The sequence below is a fragment of the Exophiala oligosperma genome (genome assembly GCF_000835515.1).
Source record: "Exophiala oligosperma strain CBS 72588 unplaced genomic scaffold supercont1.4, whole genome shotgun sequence".
In the NCBI taxonomy this organism is placed as follows: domain Eukaryota; kingdom Fungi; phylum Ascomycota; class Eurotiomycetes; order Chaetothyriales; family Herpotrichiellaceae; genus Exophiala; species Exophiala oligosperma.
This window is the reverse complement of record NW_015622821.1, coordinates 3,655,917-3,678,297: the sequence shown is the minus strand read 5'-3', so window position 1 is coordinate 3,678,297 and position 22,381 is coordinate 3,655,917. Positions and strand designations below refer to the sequence as shown.

The 22,381-nt window shown below is 48.5% G+C and overlaps 8 protein-coding genes across 10 annotated transcripts; 4 read left to right on the top strand and 4 right to left on the bottom strand.

The window, feature by feature from the left end:
- The first annotated feature begins 3,087 nt into the window (after positions 1-3,087).
- Positions 3,088-4,201, top strand: PV06_05398 (uncharacterized protein). Its single transcript, XM_016406396.1, has 2 exons — positions 3,088-3,386; positions 3,509-4,201. The coding sequence occupies exons 1-2, from the start codon at positions 3,149-3,151 to the stop codon at positions 3,832-3,834; spliced, it is 564 nt and encodes a 187-aa protein (XP_016264602.1). The 5' UTR covers positions 3,088-3,148; the 3' UTR covers positions 3,835-4,201.
- A 7,845-nt stretch (positions 4,202-12,046) lies between these two features.
- Positions 12,047-12,575, top strand: PV06_05397 (uncharacterized protein). Its single transcript, XM_016406395.1, has 2 exons — positions 12,047-12,330; positions 12,378-12,575. Exon 1 carries the CDS (start codon positions 12,125-12,127, stop codon positions 12,314-12,316), a length of 192 nt encoding a protein of 63 aa, XP_016264601.1. The 5' UTR covers positions 12,047-12,124; the 3' UTR covers positions 12,317-12,330; positions 12,378-12,575.
- On the bottom strand, positions 12,407-13,999 carry PV06_05396 (uncharacterized protein). The gene has a single exon (XM_016406394.1). It carries the CDS (start codon positions 13,982-13,984, stop codon positions 12,614-12,616), a length of 1,371 nt encoding a protein of 456 aa, XP_016264600.1. The 5' UTR covers positions 13,985-13,999; the 3' UTR covers positions 12,407-12,613.
- Positions 14,000-14,268: 269 nt separating this feature from the next.
- On the bottom strand, positions 14,269-15,542 carry PV06_05395 (uncharacterized protein; the record flags this gene model as incomplete). The annotated part of the gene is made up of 5 exons (XM_016406393.1): positions 14,269-14,402; positions 14,453-14,663; positions 14,711-15,058; positions 15,103-15,434; positions 15,485-15,542. 5 exons carry the CDS (start codon positions 15,540-15,542, stop codon positions 14,269-14,271), a joined length of 1,083 nt encoding a protein of 360 aa, XP_016264599.1.
- An 85-nt stretch (positions 15,543-15,627) lies between these two features.
- PV06_05394 (uncharacterized protein) lies at positions 15,628-16,164 on the bottom strand (the record flags this gene model as incomplete). The annotated part of the gene is made up of 1 exon (XM_016406392.1): positions 15,628-16,164. One exon carries the CDS (start codon positions 16,162-16,164, stop codon positions 15,628-15,630), a length of 537 nt encoding a protein of 178 aa, XP_016264598.1.
- Positions 16,165-16,399: 235 nt separating this feature from the next.
- On the top strand, positions 16,400-17,818 carry PV06_05393 (uncharacterized protein; the record flags this gene model as incomplete). Its single annotated transcript, XM_016406391.1, has 6 exons — positions 16,400-16,564; positions 16,612-16,711; positions 16,763-17,107; positions 17,157-17,440; positions 17,487-17,663; positions 17,714-17,818. 6 exons carry the CDS (start codon positions 16,400-16,402, stop codon positions 17,816-17,818), a joined length of 1,176 nt encoding a protein of 391 aa, XP_016264597.1.
- PV06_05391 lies at positions 17,768-21,799 on the bottom strand. 3 transcript variants are annotated; one of them, XM_016406389.1, is made up of 5 exons: positions 21,537-21,799; positions 20,888-21,487; positions 20,129-20,821; positions 19,932-20,083; positions 17,768-19,885 (listed from the first exon to the last, which is right to left on the bottom strand). In XM_016406389.1, the coding sequence occupies exons 3-5, from the start codon at positions 20,193-20,195 to the stop codon at positions 18,509-18,511; spliced, it is 1,596 nt and encodes a 531-aa protein (XP_016264595.1). In that variant the 5' UTR covers positions 20,196-20,821; positions 20,888-21,487; positions 21,537-21,799; the 3' UTR covers positions 17,768-18,508. The 3 variants fall into 3 exon arrangements, with proteins under 3 accessions (XP_016264595.1, XP_016264593.1, XP_016264594.1); XM_016406387.1 differs by having other exon boundaries at positions 19,932-20,821; XM_016406388.1 differs by having other exon boundaries at positions 19,932-20,821; positions 20,901-21,487.
- Positions 17,920-18,132, top strand: PV06_05392 (uncharacterized protein; the record flags this gene model as incomplete). The annotated part of the gene is made up of 1 exon (XM_016406390.1): positions 17,920-18,132. One exon carries the CDS (start codon positions 17,920-17,922, stop codon positions 18,130-18,132), a length of 213 nt encoding a protein of 70 aa, XP_016264596.1.
- Positions 21,800-22,381: the final 582 nt, after the last annotated feature.

The window sequence follows — 22,381 nt, the reverse complement described above, 5'->3', positions numbered from 1 at the left end:
CGGCATCGACCAAGCACCTCCCTGCACAGGCATCGAAGAATGATGATAACCACTCAAGACCGAGCGAGTCGCCGAGTCCATTCGTCACTGACGGAGTGACCAGCTCGGCTTGGTCATGGAAAGGATTCATATACTGTATGAACCCATCGGCCGCTTCGGATGCATTGAGATTTGCTTGTGTTGCGATATCGGGTTCATTGAAGGAGAAGAGATGTTTTGATCCATAGCTGATGGCGGAGGAGGCCTGTGTAAACCACGAAGACGTCGCGTCTTCACCGAGACCCCAGAGCGTCGGGATAAATTCAAGGTTAGAGGGAAGGGAGCCGTTGGCGAATGGAGCCCAGTTATAACCCCAGCTCACGGAGGACTGGTTCGCGAAGAGGTACGTGAGGGACGCATCGTTATAGGCCAGACCTCTTTTACCCCCTGTTAGACCTCCTGTTTTCTCTGGTGCAGGACTTGCAACAGAGCTCCTTGAAGGGTTGTCAGCTCCTTGAGGAACTGAGACGCAGGTATCCTGTTGAAAATTGGTATTTGTCGACGACGCAAGAGAGCTGGTTTGATGACGTAGTACGATGAGTAGGAAGCCCACGAGATACCTGAGGCAATTCGGGACGGACATCTTGATCAAACCGGTAAGTATTCAACTGCGAATTCTGACTCGTGGGTGTGAGGTTCAAGGTAAAATTTCGCCACGGAACGACAAAAGGGAACTGCATTGGGAACAAGTATACTCCCTATAGCATCACCACCAAAGAGACTATCATGGGATTGGGAGGGGATTCGACACCCAAATGACACGTCAAAAAGAATCCATTCAGAGAATTCCATGCCAGCAGATGTGAGCTCCCTTTTGGGCTCCTCAAATCTCCCCTGGGACGCAAAAGGGGCTTCAATAGGCCCCTCTCTTGCCTAGGAGAATGCCAGCACATCTCGAGCATAATCCTCCTTAATACTGTACCAACGTGGCAGAGTCCCGAATTTCTCAGAGTTTGTTTCATTGCCACTTATCTCTGTGTGTTGCCTTTAAAGGCTTGAGCCAACAATCGACCAATTTCCTCTAGGAGATGTGCAACGATGTCGGAGTGGGAGCATCCTTTCTTCGGCTCTTCTTTCGTCGATGAAACATGTATGGCCAGATAATCAGTGTTGTGAATGAACTAGTTGATTTTAACGGAGGGCTTAGGTGTACTTGGATGGCTTCTGCCCTGCTTCCTCTATGGTAAAACTCAAGCCCGTCTTCGGAACCGACGACTCTCAGATTTCACCTGGTTCAATCGCGAGGTGAGAACGTCTTCCTTTTGCCGGAATATTTAACTAATGTCTCCTTGAGTGCTGCGCTTGGGCTTTTCTTGCCTGGTGTGGTTTCTCGTCGTGTATCCAAAGCGCGAGTCGTCATGACCTCAGGAAGAGGTTTGGACTGCCAGGCAATATTTGTTTCGATTTTTGCGGTTCACTCTGCTGTCCATGCTTCGCTTTAGTCCAGGAAGAAAGAGAAGTCGCAAAGAAAATACGCAATAGCGACAGAGCTTATCAAGAGCCGGAGGGAATGATCTACTCCGGAAAGGACTATTTAAACAAAGGGGTGGAGAAATTGGTGTAGAGAGGAGCATTGTATTGGCTATACTGTAGCTGCTCATAGAGTGCTCAAGACGGAGGTGTCTTAATGAAGAAGACTAGAGCAGGCAGGCATTGGCGGATACTATCAGGACCGTCGCCGCAAATTGGCACAATGGCACTGAGGACTGTAGTAACTGGGATTGTTTGTATCTAGCGTACGTCATATTGATGACGACTCAACGCCTGAGAAAGAAGAAGAGCCAGTTCCCACCCGTTTCGGGTGGGAGAAGCTTCTTATGGCTTCCCCTTTTCATCACGTGTGTAATACGGCTGTAGCCGGAAGTCTCCTATCTTCCCAGCCTCGCGTCCGAATCGTCTGCTACCTGTCCTCCCACTTGAATCGGGTGGAGGACTGGAGGGAAAGGTAAGTTCGTCAAGGTAGGTTCGTGACAGATACGCATATACTCGATTTCTTGTCAGGCAGACCCAGTGGAAAGGATCTGGTCGGCGGGAATCAATTCGTCCATAGCCGAATAGTTTATTGGTGCCCAAAAGGGTTCTGAGAGCCATTTTGGGACGAAAGTTGGGCCCGAATGCTCGTTCGCAAACATAAAGAAGTGCGCCTGTGCCTGTGCTGGCTCTATTCAGCCTCTGAAGTAAGTGCAGCGTGTCGACGGCAGAGAATCTATTCGTAAAATTTATGGAAATTATCAATAAACTTCCCCTCTGTCGACTGCTGTCGTTGATTTGGAGAGGTATGTAAATCGAGACGCCCTCCTTTTTCGTTTATCTACTCATGTACTGCAGGATGGCGCCACCAGAAAAGGAAAGGAAAGGGGAGAATGGGTGCCCGGCAAGAACAAGCTCGACAGCCGTTTAGCTTCCCAGTGCGACGGACTCCCCCGCAAAGAACCTCTCTAGAGGAACAAGTTTTCGACAAGATGTGGAATGTGAAACCCGGATGGAACTGGAAAGAAACTGGCCGAGGCAAGATATTCTTCAACAATACGAGGACATGTGTTGAGGAAAGAGAAATGTCGAAAAAGCGTTTGGAAACCTTTGGCGACATTGGACCATGGAGGCCCCCTGTCGAGGAAGTTGAGGCGACTTTTCGCGAGATGAAAGAGCCAGTTATTGAGGGACGCAACTATGTGGCAGCTTTGGGTTGAGGCACGATCGCAAACAGTATCAAGGGATGGCCATTTCATGGAGCCATCACGCGTCAAGCATGATCTTTGCCACTGCCCATATTCGACCTTGTCACGCTGGTTATGGGCAGTGTGCCTCCCTTTCGGGCAGCCTTAGGGTGTTTTTTGGGTCCTAAACGGGTCCATTTTTGGTCCCAAATGGGTCCCATTTTAGTCCCTCAAATATCGGCAAATCCATGTGTGAAAGCCTGCGCCCAGTACATCAAATTCTGATTCGGTTAAGCGCTGTAAAAGGGACTGAGATAGCATTATAAGAAGTTTCAATGTATAAGACCTTTGATTCTTCTCGCTTCCATTATTGCTTCTACAGTACAACAACTTCCATGTTTACGTAATAGGTTGACGAGTAATCTTACTCAATATCGATTGTACAATACCCGATGAAGATTGTCGCTATCTTATCTTTCCTGGCTCTTGGCCTCATCGGTGCTTCTGCCGCTACTCCCTCTCTGCGATTCGCAAAGCGCAACTCACCCAACGGTTGTGCGGACGGCGTCCCAAGCCAGGCCGCCATCGCAGGCGCAATTAATCAGTGGAACAGTGATGTCACCACCGTCAATGATTTTCTCGATGTCGCGACTTCTCTGCAAGGGCTCCATTTACAATTACAGCTCGTAGGTTAGTATTAGCAATTCCTCTCCGTACTTCCTATTTTCTACAAATTTTCACAGTATTTTACTACTTCTTAATCGAAAACTACGGGGTCGACATGAAGCTAATACAACTAAACCTTCTTATAGTCGCCCTTAGAGCTGCTAACGACGAGCCCGACCAATTACAAATTCTCGCGTGTGCGTCAGATGTGAGTCCCAGCACGGTTGCGCAGGCCGCCGCAGACGACTTATTCACGGGGTTCGGGCCCAATGTACTGGCGCCCTTGAGCAATATCCTCAACAATCCATCATCGATTACGCAGAATTTGCAGCTAATCAATCAATTTCGCTGCTGCAATGTTCTACCGGACCTTGACACCTTATGGAGCTTCACTGCCGAGGACGACGGCGTTGCCAATCAGGTGCCTTTGTCGGCTCCTAGACCGGCAGCCTGCGCATCCATCCATTGCTGAGCGGACATGGGAATACGGCGACAGGGGTGAACGAGAGCTAGTGGCACAATCGGAGGCAATTATTTACTTGGTCAGAAGGCAAGGAGTAATTCGGAGGCGGGATTCTTGGGGAGCTTTTGAGATAGCAAGTGAGCCGTTCTATAGGAAAGCTTCGCGATGAGGTTAGATATCGCAACTGTGGCTTAGAGTATGTAACACAAAGCGACAAGCTCCCCTCGCCACGACGGTTAACGACTTCACGATGGACACTGGTGTTAAACGGTAGATCCCATCGCCATCACAATTTTCATCAGCGGCGAGCACCATCCACATAGACAAGCTGAGTTTGGCAGGCTTGAAGACCTCCTGGGTCAGCCAGGATATTCGGTGTGGAACTGTGGGCTTCGTTCATTCGTAGCTCGAAAAGGGTTAAGATGGTCAGATTTGCTTTTTGAAAAATCGACTCCGCTTCGTCAATAAGGTCATAGAAGAAAATTGACCCTTTGTCGTAATTCCCGTGGAGCATTGCCTGAGACGCCATTGCTAGGTTGTCCACGATGCCTATTAAGTGGCCTAGTGAGTCCATGTATGAGGCTCCATCCACATTCTGGGCAGCAATCGCATAGATATCCGGAAAGGCCTCGATGTATGCCTTTTTCAATTCTTGGAGTCCGATGGAGATGGCGTTGTCTGACCGAACATCTGAGGTGTGCTCCCTCTGTTGGATGCGTGCATAGAGTCGCGAGAAATAACAGAGAAATAAGGTCAGACTCGAACTCTTGTATGATCAGCAATCACCACAGAATAGCTCGAGGAATGGGATACCTTAAATTCATCCTGGATATTGTCGTCTTTTGACTGTCTTAAACATTCCCCCGTATTGCCAAACGTACGAACCCCCAGTTGGTCTCGTGCTCCTAAATCGTAAGTGTTGGCCGTTCCCATTGAGAAAGCCTGTTGAAGATGGTCTAGATTAGATTCGACTCTCAAACAACGCTTCACTTGACTTCACCTTTAATTCAGTTAGAGCAACCAGAATAGAGTGAGGTCTTATACATGGCTGTCTCCAAGACGAAGTACTCAAGGGCAAGCTCGACGGATGCGTGCAAGAAAAGCCCACAAAGATCAAGCAAAAGCGGGAGGATCAACCGCCGTAAATCTTGCCTCTCCAGCCTCATAAGTTAGAGCGCAAGGGATGATTTGGCCAAAGGTGAACGGACAACGATAAAACATTAATGTCTCAAGTCCAGGGATTGGGGGAGAGGTCCGTGTAAGTTCAAATCTCATCCGTAGGGCGCACGAGGTGCCACAGGCAGTCAGGCTGACAAGGATGGTCGCAACCGGACGAAAGAATTTCGTCGCGAAATCTGCCGTCCTTTCTGCTATGCCAAAACAGGGCGCAGACAGATCATTTGGAGACGGTCATACAGAGCTTGGGTCCAACAGGCACTCGTTCCATCCTACACCGGTCGCTTTGAGGCTGAAATGTCACCGTTCATTGGAGGACCTGTCTCCCGGCCTCCACACCGGTTATCCCTTTGCCGGTTTCTTGATTTCAGAAACGGAATGCCACCTGGCCAAGATAGATTTAAACCTTAGTCACCGGCCTTTTACAGATTGAGACTCAGCTTCATGGCGACTGCATCCCTTGTCTTGCTTCTTTGCGTACTTAAAATCTCGGCCGCGATAAGAAGTGTTTTGACGGCCACATTCCGCATAGGACGCAGGCCGCCCAACCGTGATGCACCTGATCTTCCTCAGAGATGCCGTCTAGGAGAGGCATCTTCCCTTGAGTGTGCCCACGATGCAAGAAAGCACGTCATCATAATATCTCACGGAGCGCCGGAAAGATACTCGCGAGACGCAGTAGCTATCACGCCGTACTCTACGAGACGCCATATGAGAGCGAAGCAAAGAGGGTTCGAAGAGACGACAATAAAGAGACAATAGTAAAAGAATGAGGTGCTAGGGTGCTCAGCCGTTCCGCAAGATCAAACAAAGGTTCGCTCATCCACGTGTAAGTAGCAAGACGTTGTTTCCCGGACCCGCATTGGTTTATCAAGAGAGTCAAATATTCACAGAATTTGGGGGTGACAGATTATCTCACTTGCTTGCTCATCAAGTTCCGAAGCCAACTGAGAAGAATACCTTCAATACGAGACCCTTCTTCGCCCTTGCCGTTTGAGATCTCCCGGGTTAGCCAAAGCTTCCTTCGAACATCTTCAATTTCTCTTCTGGCGACTTCAGACTTGGCGCGAAGCATTGAAGCCGCTGCTGGCACCCTTTTCGAGTCTCCTAGTACCACGGAGCCTTAATCCCAACTAGTGTGCCAAAGTCAACGGACAACTTTTTGATTGCATACTCTAGCGACAATCAGCTAGGGGTTTTCCGGGGCTTCACCTTACTATGCCGCAACAACTTGAGAGAGCCATCGTGATATAGCTCTAAGAGCAACAAAGCGAGGATCCAGAGGAAGTGCGACACCAGCGCCGAATTAGACAGCACATCGAATCTGTTTGTTTGACTCAACTCTGCCTATATGGAGGATTCAATGACGGGACTAGAACATTTGTTGCATGATGAGTCAACTTTGTCAGAGTAGATTTAAGCCAGATGAGTTGTTCTCTTCTCGAGGTATTTCGCCTTGAGTCATGACTTCAACTGTCAATCTTGTCAAACAAGATCGAGCCCCCTAAACACTTCCTCCCCTGCAAGAGAGCCTAAAGGCGCTGCCCTGGATTTGCAACAATTCCATCACTAGGATATTGATGTGCTCTTTCTTTGAGCTTGCTGTGATGGCACATATCGCCCTAGAAAATGTGAGCCCCTTGTTGTGGATACACGCAAGTTAGCTATGATCGTCATCCGGCTTCCCGCGAATATTCGGTGACAGGGATTTCTGCTGATTCTAAAGGCTTTTTTAGAGAGTCGAATATGCAAAGCCTGAAAATAGTGTCTTGACCTGCTTCGATCTATCAGAATTATGCTCGATTAAGTATAAGAAGATTTCAGACCCGCAAATGGAACTTTCATACTTCCTTCCCAGTTTCAACGTTTCATAATCCCTGGAAGGACGTCGTGATTCTTGTTGCTCCTGCCGAATACGAGTCGTGATATTGATAAAGTCGGAGAAGGAGGTGTTCGGGAATGGTAGAGAACTCCTCGTGTAGTACCAGAAAGTCCTCACACAGCCCGAAAATGTCGTCAGCTGCTGGTTGACCAAGTCCCTGATCCTGAATCTTAGTTAGCATAACCCAACTTGAAGTGGTATCCAGGCTTACACTATTCATGACTCTAGCCCTGTGCCAGATGGTGGCAAAAATTGCCAACCGCAGGCGGATATCTGTTTGCGAATTTCCGTTCTTCAGTTCTCGGATGCATAGGTCGACACTAGGGAGGATCAGAAACCTCATATAAGCTCCGGGTTAGCCTTACTCTGCTCCTGATTTCTCGACACCCAGCCAGTGTCTCACAAGTGAACCCTTCAAGGACCTATCATCACTAAAACATGCCAAAGCGAACTCGTAGCCGTCCGAAGCAATCCACTCGACAGTAGACTGTGAAGTAGGTTGGCGATTCAAGAGTTTCATGCTGGCGTAAAAGACTGTCCCACTCTTTTGGTCATTGTTGGCTTGAACTTGAATTGATTGCTGACATGCGGACTACTTGACACGTTAGTGACCCTCGGTAGATAGTCCGACGGATTTCTTACCATAATATCATCGATTTGTGCTACCAATCTGTCCACCTCAGCTCTCCGGGCCTTGTTCTCCTCTTCAACGTCGTACATCTTCTTAATGCCGACATCGGTATGATTTATGAGGAGAGTGGCGACGCTATATTCAGGTTTCAGTAAGTACCAAAGGCTTTGAGCTATCCCATTCGTGCATTTGTCTTTTTCTTCCTGACTCGCATAGCCAAACACGAATTTGACAAGTGAATTGTAATCTCGAGGAGGTGGGACAGAGTTGAACTGGCAGCGGAGGGCAAAGAGAACTCTCTGTTGCTCTATAGTGAAGGCATTGATCATGGAGTTGAGGTCTTTGTCGGAAATGGGACAGGCCGAGATTTCCGTGTCATCGCAAGAAAGTAGATATTTGGGAGTGTAAAAAAACGTTGTAAGGACCTTGAAAAGATTCATGATTGGTAGCTGGAAAAATGGGGTTTGCGATATCGAGAGTGGTCTCCTTTCGATCGGTGATTGTGGCTGTGATACACTGATCATTAGCTCGTGTTAGGGCTTTTCCTGACCCACAGAGATAAATCTGCGTTACTGACCTCAGGTTGCGGAGCCATTTTGTACACTCCGAGTAGGTTCTCTGAGACAGGTTGGGCGGAAAGAGCTGTAGGAGGGAGTAGGCTCTTTGTTTCTAGGTTGTATAAGTGTCGTGGAAGGTGGGTGTACCGTGTAGACTGGACGGAGAGTTCGTAAAACCTGGCAAACATTTAGCAACAGAATGGCAAATCGACTTGCTATGTGAATATACTGGAATTTTTTTCGCTACAGATCAGGCGTAATCGCTGCCAACAAGATATTGACATGCGTCTCTAATAACCCTCCATATACTGGAGCAAATCAGAGAACAAAATAGGACGCAGAGCCAGAACAGTATTGAGATAAAGATGTAGGTGACAGCGAAAGAGATAAGTGACAGCGAGGACAGGATTAAGGCATTTACCAGCAGGAAGAAGAAGGTAGTTAAATCCATTGCTCGTCGTAAGTTGGTGGCGATCTTATGGGTGGCTTAAGTATCCAGAGCTCGTCATCTGATGCCCTGTGAATACGTCTACTGACCAGTTACGAACAGCCTAAAAGCGTTGGGCCTGTGATCCACTGGACAAACCATGCTTCGGCAGAAACTACGGTACACGTACGCGATTACGCCCTCGTCTCTTCCCTGAATACAACTATGAACTCAAGATCAAGAGATACCCAGTCGGCTGGAAATGCTCCAGCGTCGTGCTAGCCCCATAGTTGTGGCAGTCGGCAAAGGATTTGCTGTCTCCTACATTCGTCTGAAAATCAACACCCAATCAACTCCGACTCCATCACTTCAGCGGTCACTGTGCTCTTTACCTTCCAAACGGTGAGCATAGTAAACAGCCGCCTCGGGTCAGCCCTCTTTGGCTATTCTGATTGCTCACTCCGCGAACCAAAGTTGACGCAGCCGTTTTGCCTGATCGTAGGCCCAGACCTTTGAGTCTTCAGCTGGAGGTTCGTTAGGACCGTAATTGACATTGACGTCTGAGTCAGGGACTATCTTGCAGATTTTTTTTGTTGTACACTGCTGACTCTTGACTCGAGGACGCAAATCTGTAGGGATCCATCGCCCAATTTCTCCATGCTAGGTACATCGAGCACTCTCCCAATTTCTTAATCAAGGAGACTCACCGAACTTTCATCTTTGAATGTTGGTGATTCATATTGGCGTGTAGCATTCAGGAGGGAGTATCGGTGGAAGATCGATGTTGTCTCCTGGGCGAGATGCTGCGACGAGGGAATAGGGGTCCATGGAATTTCTGCAGTTGTAGGTACGGATGGAGACAGGTTCAACAGTTCAATGACCTGAAGAATCCTCAATGTGGAGCTTCTGGATTGACAAGTCCTGTAAGTGCGTTGCATCGTTCATGTTGGTGTCCTTTTTTCTAAGTTGTGGCAACCTGAGACCCGCTAACTCTGTTATTGCGCTGTCGTGAAGCATGCCGTTCATCCTCAAACGTATGTATTCATCACAAAATCCCTCAGAGACGTGCAGTGGAGGACACTCTCGGTCCAGTATGGTCTCGAGGAACGTTCTGAGATCTTCAAAGCCTTCTCCTGACAAGCGAAGCTCTCTGGCTAAGGCAAAAACCATTCGTTCGGCGACTCTTCCACTATTTCCGAGATGATCTCCCCTTAAAAGAGAGTCTAGGTCAGCTACATAGCTGCCTGTAACGGGTTGCTCAGAATCGTCCGAGAAGTCAGGGCAAAGTCTTCGGTAGGTTAGCATAGCAGCCATGATCAAAGCAAGCTGAGCCAAGCTTTGACAGCCTTGAAAATCCGTAGCCAGTCGTAGGTATGCGTTCCGACCATCTTGTGACTGTGCCCATTCCTCAAGGACCCTGAAAGGACCATTGTGATCCTCTTCGCTCCCAGAAGATACCGTTGCGTTCCAAGTAAGAAGTAGCGACAGGTTATTTTCAGGCCTTCTCAGAGAAGGAAATTGGTTGTACGTATAGGCTCTGCTTGATGTTATTGTTGTACATTACGCAGTTGGAATGGAGATTTACAGGTAAGTACGGAACATGTTCACCTGGCCCACGCCGAGGCTCCGTATGACTTGCAGTGGAAGGTTCTGAATCCGTCAGCATAGGTAGAGCCGGCCGATGAGATATCCTACCAGATACCCGTGACAATAGCCAACACGGAGAGAATCCTTCATTTTCGTACTCCAGTCTTCCAAAATTTGGACACTCATTTCTTCTCCAGAGAATACGGGGGATTTCGTAATCGTTCTGCACATTTCCACACCATCAAACTCTCCGAAGTCATTGGTTCTTGCAATTCCGAAAATCGAAGCGTAGAGGTCACTGTTTTCGTTTGCCGTGTATTCTCCAGCAAAATTGTGCTGTAAGAGGTTCAATTTGCCGCCGGATAGCTCCAAAAGAACCCGGAAAAGCGAAGTGATCTGAGACTCGTCGCGCCCTGGCCTTTTCCGTGACACTGGAGCAACTAGGATACGTAGTCCCGATTCGAGGCCGTTAAGCAGCTCATCGTGGGTGCTGGTGAGAATAGTTTGGGCATTCTCAGAGTTGTGGTTTGCTTCGAGATTAAGAAACAAAAACACAAGATATTGTGCTAACTTTCGCTGGACGGGAGGAGGAGATTCCTAAAAGCCTTGTAAGATAACTCCCTGAAGAGTTCAGAGAGTGGGCCTTACCGATATATCATGGATCAAAATATATCTGTCAAGCTCTCTCTGCCAGCCTCTCGATCGGGTAAGATCACGGTACACTTGCTGGACCTCCCAGGAATGCTTGGAGTAAATCACCTGCATAACCTGTTGAAGCCAACGTTCACGAGCTTTCCTCTTCGCTTCCCAGATGCCAAGAACTTTTTTTTCTGACTCTGATGGCTGCGTAGGATCGTAGTCAGCGTTCATCAGCAATTGACATTCTTTGAGCTCGGAGAGATAGGATGGTTCAATAGCGACTTCGAACGTATCGTCATCGCATTGCCTGACAACGCAGATTCGCGCATGCCAATCTTCCTCAAGCCACTGGAGGCGAATCTCGCCAGCTGGTACACTGACTAGTTTCCATGCTACGCTCGAATCGCCACGAAAGAGGGGCTTTGAAGTCTAGGAAGCCATGTAACGTGAGTAGCCATTCTTGGGAGGACACCGGGCATCTCACAATAGTTCCATGGCACTCCGGCCAGTCGCGTCCAAGAGCAAGGGCTGGTAGCATGCCCGACTCCATTGTTGCCAGACAAACGGATAGGGAAACGTGGAGTGTGGATAGATGCCGCAACCGGTGAGGAAAAAGGTCAACGAAAGGTCACACAAATCGGGCGTCGTCAACATATATGCAGTGTCTCTGTTGACATCCTGTTACATCGTTCGAGGTCGCGCATCCTTCCAGACTCGATCGAGATGTACAGTAGAAGGTACAGAGAGCCAGGGATTTTTTTCTACTTGCTCATTTGTTTGCAGCGGTGGATACTCATAAGCGAGGCGGGTATGCATATTCGCCGCTTTTTAGTACAGTGGCAGGACGCCCATTAGCCTGGTGTGCAGATTTGCCGCTTTTTAGTACAGTGGCAGGACGCCCATTAGCATGGGGTGTGCAGATTCGCCGCGTTTTAGTACGGCAGTAGGATACCCTAAACAGCCCTCCACCAACTACAGTACACTCCTCCCAGGGTAACTTTCGTTAGGAGGCTCCATCCGCACGTGACACGGAGCTTAATTACTCCGGGCTGGGTTTAGGCATGTATTAGAGTGCCTTTCACTAAACTTCAACTATATGCCACCTATAGTTTAGGTGTAGGCTGCCTAAATCATAGGCTACACTTAGGTATCTTTTAGGCATTACATGCTTAGAACCACCTAGAACCGGCCCTTAGACAGTCACGTGCATGGTGGAGCCTTCTAACGAAAGTTACCCTGGAGGAGTGTAACTTCGCCGCCAAATCTAATACGCAGATGTTGTGAGACCTTAATCTTTTTGATACGAGACAATTCTATAGATTTGTCCATATCCGAACAACGTAACGCAAGTCAACTTAAAACATAACTATCCATTCACGGATCCTGGTTCAGCAAACAAGATGACAGATAGTGGCAGCTTCATTCGAATTCCAAATAACGAAGAGGAAGAAAGTATGCGGAAAGCGGCAGAGGATTCTCAGAAAAGGCGAGAAGCAGCAAGGAAGAAACGAGAGCTGGAGGAGGCAATGAGGAAAGCAGGAGAGAGCTCTCAACAGCGCCGGGGGGGTGGAGGTGCCACTCCCAAGACCTAGGATCTATCAGCAAGGTGAATCTCTATACCCATTTATACGCAACTTTGTAACTGAGAATCAGAACGCTATGAAAGTATCAATACAATCGTTGTGGGAATGAACTTCGATAGTCGAAGAAAGGGAATACATCCTCTTGAGACGTTGCAATGGAAATTGAGGGCTGGTAACAATTCGTTCCTTCCGTGGTCGTCGATGGATCACAACCAAGACCTGTTGCATAGAGATTACATAGCTCAATTTGAAGCATTGCAACTATGAATGTTATTCATCCGGCTTGACTGTTTGCACCTTCTCGCCCTAGATATTTGTGGTCTGAAAACGCATTGCACAATCCTCCTTATACTCCTTGAGCTGCGCCATCTTCGTTTGTGTGAACGACTCCATCTCTGCAACCACTTCATCCGGGAGGGATTCGGCATCGTCATCATACGGTCTAAGTGCAGTCCAATAGACAACGTCGATGTCGAAACTCTTCCTTATCGCATAGTCAAACCAGAAACGTCCCGTCTTCCACGAGTCACGCATTCGGACAGAAAGACTTGGCTCCATCGTCTTTGATTCGCAGTCATTTTCAGCTCGTTCCATGGCCTGTAAGAATTGCTCCATCCTGTGCTCAAAGAGAGGAATGAAATCTTGCAGGGGGCCCTGATCGAGCCACATCTCTGGTCCGGACAATAGCAGCCACCAGGGCGGATCGTATGTGAACTGGGCTGGCATCGCATTTGTGAACTCAAAATCGAGCATAGCCGTTATATGAAACGTTTGGGGGTCGACGAGCATGTTCGAAGGCCGCATATCATCGCAATAAGGGATAAAAGGGCCAGAATCATCAAGACAATATTTGGGGATGAGCTGCCAGAGTCGGTGACGCGCACTGAACCGTCCTCGAGCGACGTCCGGATTATCAACCAGGTTACGCTGTGTCCAGAGATGAGTCAAGTGCTCTTCCGCAAGCGATGCAAGATAGTCACTTGTGCGTTCGAATGGTGACACGGGAAATTTGGTGATAGGATAACCCGAGACCGTGGCCAGCTCGTTCATGTTATAGGTGAGTGGTCTTGCTGTCACCGACCATGTGTTGACTTCGTGGTGTTTTGAAATTGCCCCAATCTGAGAGAAGTTGAGTTGAGAGAGTTGGAGCATGTAGTTGGCGATTTGATAGTACACTTTGTCCAGGATTGTGTCATCAATATGTGGATTGAGAAGTAAGTCCTCTCCGGCTGGTAGCTTAAGAATCGTCGACAGAAGCGTGCCGCGCACAAAATCCATGATGATAAAGGGTCCTATCTGCTGAGGGCTCTCCCTAGTCAAGCCCCAACTGTGTACCCGAGGGATAGGAATAGTGGTGTTGTCTCGAAGGTATTCCATGATCGCGACCTCGTTTGCTACCTTTTCCTCTGCGAAAGCTGTGTGACCAGGTTTTGGGAACCGAATAATGACGTCTTCGCCGTCATGGAAGTTGACCCGGAAGCTGAAATTGAATGAACCTTTGAGGAATCCAGAGTATGTTCCGACTCCACCTCCTTGCCGACGACGACTGACGAAGTCTACGACTTCACTTTTTAATTCAAAAATCCTGGTTAGCCATGCCTTGCACTCATCATCGCCATTACTCTCAGCTATCTCATCAAAATAGGTCTTGAAGGGAGATGTCTTCGCTTCAGACATGCTGGTGGATGAAAGCTCACTGTGAATACTGTTGAGACCTGGGAAGGCGGGAGGGGGCTCCCCAGATAATTTCCAAATTTCATGCCAAGGAAATTGTCTCACGTGATTGTGCAATCGATTACTCTACTAGCAACCAATTTGATCAGATTGAGCACAGCGAAAAGACAATTTATGCTTCCAACTTCTGATTATATTATAGTTACTCGTTGAACGTTGAACGTTCACATGCTTCTAGTGACTAACATGTCACCATTGGGTCCAGCTCGCTTCCAGAAGCAAGATATTCAATAGAAGCCCTTCACCTCAACGGACTCTTTCATGCTTCCAAATAACAACGAGCTTATTGTGAAGTCAACACTATCCGGGTCTCCATCTTTGTACAAGGTATGAGCCATGCGACCGATGTTGCCACGTTCCTCTGGTGAGCCTTAGTGTCAGGACGGGGATGCGCTTGCCTTGACCACTTACTCAAGATTATAATGTATGCCTGGAGCTCTTTGATGGTTGTGATAAACGTAGGATCATTTTCGACCAGGTCTTTGGACTTCTGTCGTTCCCAATCCATCTGGAGCGATTTGTATCCAACTGCGTAGTGAAAATGTGACAGCAGGCTATTGCACGAGGCAATCGCTCCGTCAATGATAGTTGCTGGTTTCCAAGGATGTATCCAGAAACCGGCCTTAGGTGGTTAGCCAACTTGGTACTATAGTCTTAGGCAGCACCTACAGGATCACTGTATCGTCTCCAGAAGATGTTCCTCGCAGTATCTATTTCTCGGACATGGAGCAGGAGGAAGAACACAAGGACCAAAACCATCCACTGACGTCTGGCCCTCTTTCGTAGCATCCTATTGCACTGCCTGAGAATCTTTTCGTCTAGTTCGATGATTCTTAACTCCAACTTATGATTCAATTGATTCTGTACCATGCGGGGTATTAGCGTAATACCATACCATGGAGATGTTGCGTCGGTGACAGGAGTCATCCCCAGGTTTTCGAGTCCGGCGAATCTCCACCCATTTCTCACCAGACGCAGCGTGGTGTACAGCTCCAGGCAATGCGTTATAATGGGTTCCTCATTTCGTCAGTATTCATGAGGTGAAGTCAGAGTTTCCTTACTTTGCGGTACGAGGATGCCAATCTGAAAAAGAACGAAGCATGGCCAGGTCGGCTGCAAGCTTCTATCAATGAGGCTGGAATGCATCGTTGAATATACTCTGAAATGTCGAGCTCGGGCCGTGTGAGGCAATAGGCAGTTGTTTGCCTCCAGAACCAGCCTTCCGGGGTTTTCCGGTGGTCGCGAATTTGGTTTGGATTCGTTGGATTGAACTGCGTGCATTCTACATCCAAAGTAGGGCCGCCTGGGTAGTGCTGTAAGCTTACGAGCATCGAAGGAGACCCGCGTCCCGGCTGCACTGATGTGAAAGTGATCTCGTATACTTTGTTCTTCCCTAACCAGTTATCAATATTTCGTGTAGAAGAGGCGAAGGTGGCAACTTACACTTCTCGAACGGCTTGAGTTGCAAGATGGTTTCCGTTTGGCAGATTTGTATTGGCATGTCAAATCGGAAGCAGGCTATGCACCGTGGATCTCCTTCAGCGCCAAATTCGCACTGAGTGTAGTAAGTGTGCGGGTTTCTGCATTTATATGACAGCCAATACCTTTCTCTTCAGTGCTCGGCATCTCATGCATGGTTTGCCGTTTCTCCGAGAGGAAGTATGAGTAGGCATATCCACGGTGTAGTTCTCTTCGTCTGGTGGAACCAAAGGCAAGCAAATCTCAAAACCGCCCACATTCGTGTCGGCAAGAAAATTCATCATGATTGAGTGGAGCTCGGGACTGGTGTTAGGTAGCTGTTCTTGATCACAGACATTGACAGCCTGTGAATTCATACTGGTTCGTTGCCCTGCGATTAGTCGCTCAGGCGATAGCGATGTTGAAAGCGAAAGGGTCGAGGTTAGTGGTTGTTCTGGTTGTAGTGGCAGGGCAGAAAATTTGCGATGAATTGTAGGATCTGTGTCATGACTTTGATCCTCCCTCAAGTCACCGTTGTCGAGCTGTGTCTGCCCAAAGACTTTGAAAGGTGAGATCGTGCTACCGATATGCACGAGCGGTACATGCTGAACAAAGGGCGGAGGCCCCACAAAGTCCTCGAGGTGCTGAAAATGTGCATGCTCCATACTGCGGCTTCTAGAGAATCGTCGACTTTGTAGTAACACCGATGGTAGAATTCAGTGGGAAGAAGTAGGAGAAGAAAGTGGGGGGCTGGAATTTGGCACGGTCCGAGCGGGGTCCGACCCGGCTAGTGCAACGCTGGTGCACTTTTTTTCGGCGCAGACAATCAAATGGCACCACCGCTCATATTCATCTTTCTCAAACCTCCCCATTCAAGGTCCCAAGCAAACGATCGTCGCCATGGAGAATCGCTCACCTACTTTGGACATGTCACCATTACCATTCCTACATCTTGCCAATGTCCTCAAACAATTACCTCGGACAGGATGGCTGAGAACGATTGAGCACCCCGAAAGCGTTGCCGCACATATGTACCGCATGGCCCTCATGGCTTTGTGTGCACCGGTACGCTCAATTTCTACTACCTCATGATTTTCTAACACCTCATTTAGTCTGGACTAGATAAAGAAAAATGCGTACTCCTGGCCTTGGCTCATGACATGGCGGAGTCGGTCGTTGGCGACATTACGCCGCACGACAATGTCAGCAAAGGTACACATTCCACGCCTAACTCGAACTATTGTTCTGATAGAAATGTTCTAGAGGACAAGTTCAAATTGGAAGATTTTGGTTTTCGATACATCAAGAGTTTGCTGGATCCTTTTGACCCTACCCTCGGCGAGAAATTGCGGACTGCGTGGTTAGAATATGAAGAAGGAATGACCAGAGAAGCTCAGTATATGTATGACGTCGATAAACTCGAATGCATGATACAAGCATTTGAGTATGAGCAGATGACGCTTGGGGAGAAGAACCTTGAAGAGTTCCAGGGTTTGGCACCAAAAATCAGGCTTCCGGAAACCCGGCAGTGGCTGAAGTTGCTCGGGCAGGAAAGACAGGCTTATCTTCTCAACAGGCTCAATCGAATTCGCGTCGTCTTCGTTATTGGTGAGTTTTCCCTTGAATGCTAAGATTATACTAAATGTGTGTATGACAGGCGGGCCATTCGCTGGCAAAAAGACCCACTGTACACTGCTTTCCAACCAATTTGGAGTTCGGCACCTTTCGATGACTGATATCTTTTACAACATGTCAATTGATCAGACCTACCCCCACGCCGAGTTCTTGAGAGATTGCCTTGAACACAATATGACTGTTCCGACCGATCTAGCAATCAAGGTCCTAGAGAAAACAATCGCGGAGAGTACAGACGAGAAAGGCTGGGTGCTTTTGCGCGGCTTCCCGGAAAACGTGCGACAACTTGTCGAATTTGAAGAGAAAGTAAGTGTTCTGATGCAGTCGTAATGGGTATGCTCACCCTCCAAAGCTTCAAAAATCAAACTATACACTGCTATTGCGCTGCTCGACAGAAAGGGCACTCCAACGTTCAAAAAACCATGGTAGCGTCGATGATAAGGACATTGATCTAAGAATTCAAGAGTTCGAAAAACGGAGAGCAGCGATGGAGCCTCGACTGTCAACGACCTCTGGGTTCTTCAGGAGCGTGAGGAAGCCGTCGAGTCATAAAGATTGTGAGCTAATTACATGGCACAGGTCGATTGCAACGGATCTGAAGAAGAAGTCTATAAGGAAGTAAGGAATGCGTTTGAGGGGTTTATTTGGCATGATGAACACAGCGTCAGTCATCATTCTGGCTGAAAATTGGAAGCTATGACATTTTGACGGCAGTCGGCAAGGTCAAGCAAAAACAATCTTGAGCGCACTAGTGCTGGAGGCTTGAACCAGGCCACTCTTACAGCATGGAAGATGCGGGAAAGAAAATCCGGGAGACGAAAGGCATCTCCAGGAATCTGTTCAATCTGGATGTTGGCGACCAACTCCTACACGGACGAGTACTGGTTGCTTCAGCTCGAATCTATCATCTGGCTTTAGACTTCGTCAAAGCCATTCGAGAATGGAAAATTGCGTTGGAACATGCCCAAAAGTGGCGACGGGTTACTCTGACGGAATAGCAAGATCGTCAGGGCGGATCGTCAGCGTTTGACGGCATTGAACGTCCGCCGTAATACTCCGTTTTCCCCAATTGTGTCAAGGCCCCTTTCTCCCTGTTCTCTGCTTCCTCCAGTACTTCTCTCCCTCATATGTTCTTGGGAACGTCGCGCCATGTGCAACTCACTCGGCCCATTCACAATACAAATTATCCATGTCGATAACATTATCATCCCTTATTGTATAGGCAAGTTCACGGCCGGTTGGTTTCGAGCACCAAACTTGTTCCCGAACACCATGATAATAGCAGATTGTGAGACAGTAACATCGTCGAAATGATTTCGCCCCAATCCGACCTTTCTATCTCCAGAAGTTCTCTAGCCATGTGAATACCGAGTCTCATCTCTTCTTTGGTTTCTTGAATGTCGCCTGTTCTGATGGTTGGGTAATAGAAGTTTCTGGTGTCACTTCCTGAGGATCGAGGAGCCTCAGCTCGTCGTCACCTGTTGCTCCTGAGTCCGAGAGGTGGTGGCTTTCCAGTCCTTGTGAAAGTCCAGATGATGAGGGGAATTGTAGTTCAGATTCCTCCGTGACTTCAAAATGTATATCGGGTGGTATTGCATCGATTGCTGAGCAAAGCCTTTTGAAGTGAGCAGGCATCCAGGTATCGTAGATACTTTTGGTAAACTTGTACGCCGTCCATTTCTCTTTCCCATCAAGTCTGGTAAAGCTGACTTTATCAATGGGATGACGGTAGAACGTGGTCTTTTTGCCCTCGATCACAGGGTAGTGGCCATAGATCCTCACAGTCTCGTTGTCATGCGAAATGGAAAAGGCGAGGATCTCCCGATGAAGCTCTTGCTCGCGCTTTACGAGCCTGAACAGTTCCACGACTCCTCGAACAGCGAGGGTCATACTGTGTGCATTCTGTCGATCTGCCACGTCGAGTGCGGCCGCACCGCACTTCACTTCGCTCGAGAAGAAGGGGAAGTACATGTACCATGTCCCCATGAAGAAGGAGTTGTCGGTGAGGTCGCCAACGAATGGTTGAAGTTTCTGAAGTTGGGTCTCGGTGAATGCTTCTCGTCGGAACCCGACCGAGTAATCAGGTTGCGGGCGAGGTTTGGTGAGTGCAATAGAATTGTTCCACCCTTCGTTTACGCTTTCAATCAAGATCCGACAATGCTGACTTTCACGTATGGCAAGGGCTTCCGCTGATGGGACAATCAAAAGTGAGATATCTCGAATCACTCTAGCTTCGTTCTTGTTTCTTATTGCTTCACAGGTTTCTTCGAAGTACTCGTCGGAAAACATCGTATCTTGCGGTACTGTTGGTTGTTCGTCAAGGAGCTGCTCGCATAGTCGCTTGCTCTCGTTCGTAGTACCTTGTCCATATTTACCCATGAAACTGTCCTTTGTAGCAAGCACGGTCTCATAACGCGCATTTTGGTATGGGGCACTCTTCTCTTCCCTAGGCTTCTGATCGCTCGGTGTTGAACTGGGTGCGCCAGACTCGCTATCCGATCGCTTTCGGCGAAGGGAGGCGGTGGATTTCTTTCTCGCCAATAAATGATTCATTTCGCCACTTTCGTTGAAGTATCCTCGCGGCCAGTGGTATGTCTGCGTCCAATATGTAATAGAATCAACGTCCTGAATAGAGGGTGTCGGAGAAGATGTTCGCGGTCGTTTTGGAGAGGGCGGGTTTAGTTGCTGTTCGGTTTCTCGTTTCCGCTTCGGAGGCTTCGATGGTAGAAGGGTAGAAGGTGGGTGCGCACGCTGTATTGGGTCAGTCTTCCATCACAGCATAAAGTTGGCGACCTACATTAGGACTTTTGATGTCGCTGACTGGAGATGGTAGAGGCTGCTGGCTGGTTTTTTGTTGAGTCTCATTAATCTCAATCAATCGGTCCAAACGGGCGCTCCGTCGAAGAGAGCTTTGGTTTCGTCCCTTCTTGATTCCTTGAGGGCGTTTCCCTTCGCTGGTCAGTCGAGTTCTGAAGGAGGAAGCGGATAAATGACCTTGGTGTAGCAGATTCAAGGACTGCCTTCTGGTCTTCTGAGCGGTTTCACTGTCTCGTCGTGCCATGGTTGCTCCAAATGAGGGAGAAAGGAATGGGCAGGTTCATGTAGTTGCCAGCGAAGTGCAGTCGCGGTCGGACCTTAAGCGCCCAGGCTAGGTTACATGTGACATCACCTCAAAAGGGGATGGTTGGGCTGTGGCACTTCTTGGCGGTGGTATGGATCCACGCTACTTACAAGCAACACGCAAGTTGTTACTTTGTCAACACCAACAAGGTAACAAAAGTTCCGTTTCATCCTCATCAATCCTACAATCGGAAGAGCACTATGTCCATGCACTGAGTGATCGCCCCCAAACGTCATTGGCTATTTCCGTGATGATTGCTCGTGGATTAGTCACCATGCGAGGGTTCTGTTGGCCCCAAATCACTGTTCCACGGATTCCGCTTTACTGAGGGACAACCTTGACTGGGGTTCTACTCAACACTCTCCTCCACTTGGTCAAGCTCACATGATCTGCCGTCAACATTACCAAATGAGAGGAAGAGAAGCTCATTGTCATGTCTTCACTACAGCACCAGGTCCGGCGTTTCGGAACTACCACACCGCCAGCACATGAAGCCGATAGCGAATCACTCGCGAGGAAATCCAAGTTCAAGCAACATGCAGGAAACTTGGTGTCGCGAAAACAACCTGGTGACAAAATCTCATCAGCTCATCCTTTACCACACTGAGAACATCACATGGTTCGCCACTCACGCTCATGCCTTACCCTATGTACCCATCTTCACCCCTTCGATGAGACTAGGCCAATCGATGCTACATGCAGTTCAGGTACTCAAATGACCCGGGAGATCGAGAGTTTTGCGCTGGCCGATGGTAAAGACCGCGGGGGGGCTTGCGTCGCTGTTGCCTACGAGACGGAGTTGAAGGTTTACCAGGTACCCATCCTCTTTGTACATCCCATATCCTGACAGACCTCCATGCTCTCCATGCTCTCCAACTCCTGAGCGGCAGTCATGTGGACGCTGTTATCAGGTCGGCCAATCAATTTCCACACCCGAGATCAAGTCGTAACAGCAGAGTCCTACTGCCAACTGGACAAGAAGACTTGGGACACCGGCCGCCGTTCTTGGTCATGATATTTGCGAGCCGCATGCTGTCGGTCCAAATTGCTCTTAAGATTTGTCTCTCATTAGATTTAAACATAAAATGTAAACGGTCCGCAATGACGAGGGATCATAGTAAATGGTCTGTGATGGGAAGCCGGCCAGTGATCCGTTATTGAAGAGGATGTGGATCGCGTGAGGGGATCGACGGAAGGACATTGAGGTTTCGGCGTCAAGTCATCTTCAAAGTCTTGATGGACGTCAGTCAATCTAGTACCGAACAAACTTGAATAGCTCACTTTGGGTCAGAGGAGAGACACCCAATCCAGCAGCAAGGAGACGCCTTTTTGTGACGGGGTTTGGCTCATTGTCTTCGAAGGCTCCGGGGACCTCTTGCGCTTCTTAGATAGCCGCTCTCTTTGAATGCCTGCGTTCGCAACACGCGACTGGCAGTTCTCCAAGACCTTCAAAGGCTCTCTGGCCAAAGGAGTGTTGGGGTTGTGACCAAGCCATTCGAAACTCTCCATCGAGTAAAATCTTCACAGTGATTAGGTATCACGGCAGCTTCGCCTTCTTCAAACCTGAAAGGACCACGTGGCAGTGAGCCGCGCACCAGGGAAATCATTTGGGGAACCTTGGCAGGACTAGTCCACGTAAGGACAGGAGCACGACAAATAAAAGCACGTGATTTGCATGTGAATATCGGTTCAGCAAACATGTCCCCGGAAGTTGGGCCCTTCCGAAGGTGATCCCTACGCTAGGTGCTTGGGCCGCTCAGTGCACGCTTCAGAACCCGCCAAGCCGTCCTCAGAAGTGCACTGGCACCCACTCTCTGTCGCTCGCCCAAATTATCTTCACGCTGCTCAACACCAAGCTGTGGATCTGCAGAATTTACACTCAACCTAGACTCAATAATGCCGCAACTACGTTGGCTCGACACCCTCCCTTCCTCTGGAAGGCCCTTGACCTATATTGTGTAAATTCTTGATCTCTTGGAGACGTCCCGACAATGTAAAAGCAACCTGCAAATTCCCGGTCCAATTGTACATATTGGGGTCCCATCTCCCAAAACGCAAATATGTCTTCAGCGATCATCCGAGTGTTCAGCGGGTATTGAATCGAAATTCAAGAGAAATTCTCAGCA

Coding starts and splice junctions, on each gene's coding strand:
- PV06_05398 (XM_016406396.1), top strand. CDS start 3,149: ATGAAGATTGTCGCTATCTTATCTTTCCTGGCTCTTGGCCTCATCGGT. Junction 3,387..3,508: donor TTTACAATTACAGCTCGTAG/GTTAGTATTAGC, acceptor ACCTTCTTATAG/TCGCCCTTAGAGCTGCTAAC.
- PV06_05397 (XM_016406395.1), top strand. CDS start 12,125: ATGACAGATAGTGGCAGCTTCATTCGAATTCCAAATAACGAAGAGGAA.
- PV06_05396 (XM_016406394.1), bottom strand. CDS start 13,984: ATGTCTGAAGCGAAGACATCTCCCTTCAAGACCTATTTTGATGAGATA.
- PV06_05391 (XM_016406387.1), bottom strand. CDS start 20,195: ATGGCACGACGAGACAGTGAAACCGCTCAGAAGACCAGAAGGCAGTCC. Junction 19,886..19,931: donor GCGACATCAAAAGTCCTAAT/GTAGGTCGCCAA, acceptor GACCCAATACAG/CGTGCGCACCCACCTTCTAC.